At 44.3% G+C, this 4,074-nt stretch overlaps 1 protein-coding gene across 1 annotated transcript; it reads left to right on the top strand.

Annotated features, from left to right (window-relative positions):
• Positions 1 to 1,552: 1,552 nt before the first annotated feature.
• LOC121446943 (tyrosine-protein phosphatase non-receptor type 11-like) lies at positions 1,553 to 3,535 on the top strand. Its single transcript, XM_041649843.1, is given in 1 exon segment — positions 1,553 to 3,535. A coding segment is annotated over 1 exon segment (1,983 nt).
• Positions 3,536 to 4,074: the final 539 nt, after the last annotated feature.

The following is a 4,074-nucleotide window of genomic DNA, read 5'->3' as shown; positions in this document are numbered from 1 at the left end:
ACCACCAGTGTCTAGGATAATGGGAAGAGTACCAGGCAAGGCCATGGTGAGTGATTGTTCCTTGAAGGGGTGAATCTGAAATGAAGCTATATCTGGGCAGGCTTACAACCTTAGGTCCCTAAACCCTGAGCCGTTGGGGGCCTGGGAATATCTTTCCATTTACCATTCCAGGGGTCTTGAATGCTGGAGTGGGCATACTGAGTCCCCCACAGTGTCTGAAACTCAAAAAGTCACCCTCCCAGAATCATGTGTCCCCAATGGCAGGGTATGTGGAGGTCCATGAAGTGGCTCTGCTCCATCTTGACAAAAGGTCAGAGTTCGAGCATATTTTTGCTCCTTCAAGGTCAAACAACAGGATGTTTGGCCTCAGGTAAAGTTGTTCTATATGTTGCCCAAATAACAGGATGTTTTGTCTAAGGTGTTGCTAATGGATGTTTTGCTCCAAATAGCAAGATGTTTGACCTAGGGCATTGCTGTTAGATGTTTTGAATATTAAGAAAGTAATCAGTCTTGTTTGTTCTTTATATAATGATTAAAAAACAAACAAACAGTCTTTTGCCTACCCCTTTGGCTTGGGGTATAAAAAGGCTATGAAAAAATAAACTTGAGGCAGATTCAGTATTCATTGGAATGATCTCCTGACTCTGTCTTCAGTCTTTTGTCTGTTTCTTTCCTCAATCCACATTCGACTTTTCAGGAACATATGGACGAGTCGGCTGGCCCAAGACGAATGGCACTGGTGTTGCTGGGGTTTGAGAACAGGAGTAAAGTAATGGACACCACAAATTAAAAGTGAGTGCTCAGATAAAAATAAAGTGACAGTGTGGTGAGTGGCTCAAGAGTAAAGCTGTAAATATAGAGCAAAGGCTTTTATATTCTTGTTGCATTTTTGTGTATGGGTTGTATGTTTTGTTCATATTACCAGAGATGTCATTGTAAATATATGTGCATTTATAAATAATATTTCTGTCATTGGCCTTGTGTGTTGGCTACAGTGTAAATGTTTTTGATATGCCTAAATTATATATGTCTATGGTTAATGTATGGGCAGCAACTTCTCAAGGTCACAGATGTTTTATAACTTGCTATGGTGAGGTCTACAAACTCTGTTTAAAGCTCTAAGACTGTTACATAGCTTATGTAGAGAAGGACAGGGACAAAGAGACTGATCTGCTTTTGGGGATGACTGTTAAAGCGCGGCATGAGCCCTGCCCCTTGGGATACCAGTTGTGCTGATGGACAAACAAACCTCACCCATAGTTCCAGCTCCCACCTCTGCGCTGGCAGTCTGCCTTAGGTGGACACGGTGGTGAGACCAGAGCAGGAGCCAAAGCCCAGGACTGAAGCAGAGTGACCCTAGTGGGGCACAGCCAGTATCCAGGATTCAGGTCTGGTGGGGGATTTTGCATGTAGAGTAGGCCAGTTCTACCTGCCCTGCACATGTGTTGACTCCTCAGTGGGTCTTTGCTTAGCCCCCCCAACACACATGTGACAGTGTCCCAAGGAGCCTGAGCAAGCAGCAGGTCTATGTGGAGCAGGAGCCAAGGGGAACATGGCATCTCAGAGAGGGTTTCACCCCAACATCAGTGGTGTGGAGGCTGAGAATCTCCTTCTAACCAGAGGAGTTGATGGCAGCTTTTTGACAAGGTCTAGTGAGAGTAACCCTGGAGATTTTACTGTGTCTGTTAGAAGAAATGGAGCGGTCTATCACATCAAGGTTCAGAACACTGGGGACTACTATGACCTCAATGGTGGGAAGAAGTTTGCCACCTTGGCTGAACTCCTCCAGTACTACATGGAACATCACGAGCAGCTAAAAGAAAAGAACGGAGATGTTGTTGAGCTCAAGTACCCACTGAATTGTGCAGACCCAACCTGTGAAAGGTGGTTCCATGGTCCCTTGTCTGGAAAAGAAGCAGAGAAACTGCTAATGGAGAAGGGTAAGCATGGCAGCTTTCTTGTTCGAGGGAGCCAGAGATACCCTGGAGACTTTGTTCTCTCTGTCGTCACAGGTGATGACAAATGGAAGAGCAATGATGGCAAGTCCAAAGTGAGCCACGTTATGATCCGATGTCAGGAACTGAAATATGATGTTGGTGGAAGAGAGTATTTTGACTCTTTGAGAGACCTGGTGGAGCATTACAAGAAGAACCCTATTGTGGCGACACTTGGCATAGTCCTGCAGCTCAAGCAGCCTCTCAACACAACTCATATTAATGCTGCTGAAATTGAAAGCAGGGTTCGAGAGCTAAGCAAGGTAGCTGAGACCACAGGTATGGCCAAACAGGGCTTTTGGGAAGAATTTGAGACACTACAGAAACAGGAATACAAATTTCTCTATAGCCAAAAAGAAGGTCGGAGACAAGAAAATAAAAACAAAAATAGATACAAAAACATCCTGCCATTCGATCACACTAGGGTTGTCCTGCACGATGGCGATCCCAATGAGCCCGTTTCTGATTACATCAATGCGAACATCATCATGCCTGAATTTGAAGCCAAGTGCCACAATTCAAAACCCAAAAAGAGCTACATTGCCACTCAAGGCTGCCTGCAGAACACGGTGAATGATTTCTGGAGGATGGTGTTCCAGGAGAACTCTTGAGTCATCAGCATGACCACAAAGGAGGTGGAGAGAGGGAAGAGCAAATGTGTCAAGTACTGGCCTGATGAGTATGCACTCAAAGACTATGGGGTCATACGTGTTAGGAACATCAAAGAAAGTGCTGCTCCTAACTACACCTTAAGAGAACTCAAGCTCTCCAAGGTTGGACAAGGAAATACAGAGAGAACTGTCTGGCATTACCACTTTCAGACATGGCCCGACCATGGTGTGCCTAGTGACCCTGGAGGTGTGCTGGACTTCCTGGAGGAGGTCCGCCACAAGCAGGAGAGCATCATGGATGCAGGCCCTGTTGTAGTTCACTGCAATACTGGAATTGGCAGGACGGGAACATTCATTGTGATTGATATCCTTATTGACATCATTAGAGAGAAAGGTGTTGACCATGACATCGATGTTTCTAAAACCATTCAGATGGTGCAGTCCCAGAGGCCAGGAATGGTCCAGAAAGAGGCACAGTACCGGTTCATCTACATGGCTGTCCAGCATTACATCCAGAGGCTGCAGCACAGGATCAAGGAGGAACATAAAAGCAAAAGGAAAGGACACAAATATATCAACAGTAAGAATTTCCTGGTGAACCAGACAACCAATGACCAGAACTTCATGCCACAATGCACTCAAACACCATTCAGTGCAGAAGTGAGGGAGGTTCTGGGCTTGGAACATAGATCATTACCATGTCCCACGAGCATCAGAAGTTTCCCAAGAACCCTGGATGACTCTAAGAAGGATGATAATAGCTCCCAGAGGAGGGACAGTATCTCCAACAGGGTTTTCTATGAAGAGTTCCAGGCACTGGCAAGACGTGTTGACTGTGTGGAGCACTCCATAGGCAGCATCATGTCCAAGATTGATGCTGTGGTTGTTAAGCTTAAGACCATGGAAAATGTGTATAAACAGTCGAGGTAGATGTTAGGTGCTATTCTGTTTTGGCAGTTATATTTTCCATTTGCAGGAGAAATCATTCATCTACAAATTGAGTTAGCCCTAAGATAATCCCCTGGCCACTCATGACCAGCATAATTGATGTGAGCTGAGTTAACTTTTAAATGATGGGATGTATGTGGCTTTTGACATATGGGTTTTACATTGTCCCATAGCCTTCCCTGCTATGTGAAAGTGGCAGTATCAGGGGAATGCAGAGCTTTGGTAAACACTATCCACGAGTACCAGAGAGAGACAGTGGGCTGAATACAAACACTAGTTTAACTCAAGAAACCCTGTTAATGGACATTGTAAAGAAAAGCAATTATCTAAGTTTCATCTCAAAATTGTAAAAATTCCTTTATTATTGCCTAATTCTTGTTGCTTCTTACTATAAGGAGGAGTTCAGATACCAGTTTTTGCCACAGTCTTACAAGTCCATCTCTGGCTGTGCTCTCAAGATTTATTTACTTATTTTTTCATTTTTATTTTTTCCTGGAATAAAGTTTGCTTCTGGTTTACTA

The sequence above is a fragment of the Microtus oregoni genome, unplaced genomic scaffold (genome assembly GCF_018167655.1).
Source record: "Microtus oregoni isolate MIOR12 unplaced genomic scaffold, Mior012 000004F_ref0000308, whole genome shotgun sequence".
NCBI lineage: Eukaryota > Metazoa > Chordata > Mammalia > Rodentia > Cricetidae > Microtus > Microtus oregoni.
The sequence above is the reverse complement of the archived record's forward strand: the minus strand, read 5'-3'. Positions and strand labels throughout refer to the sequence as shown.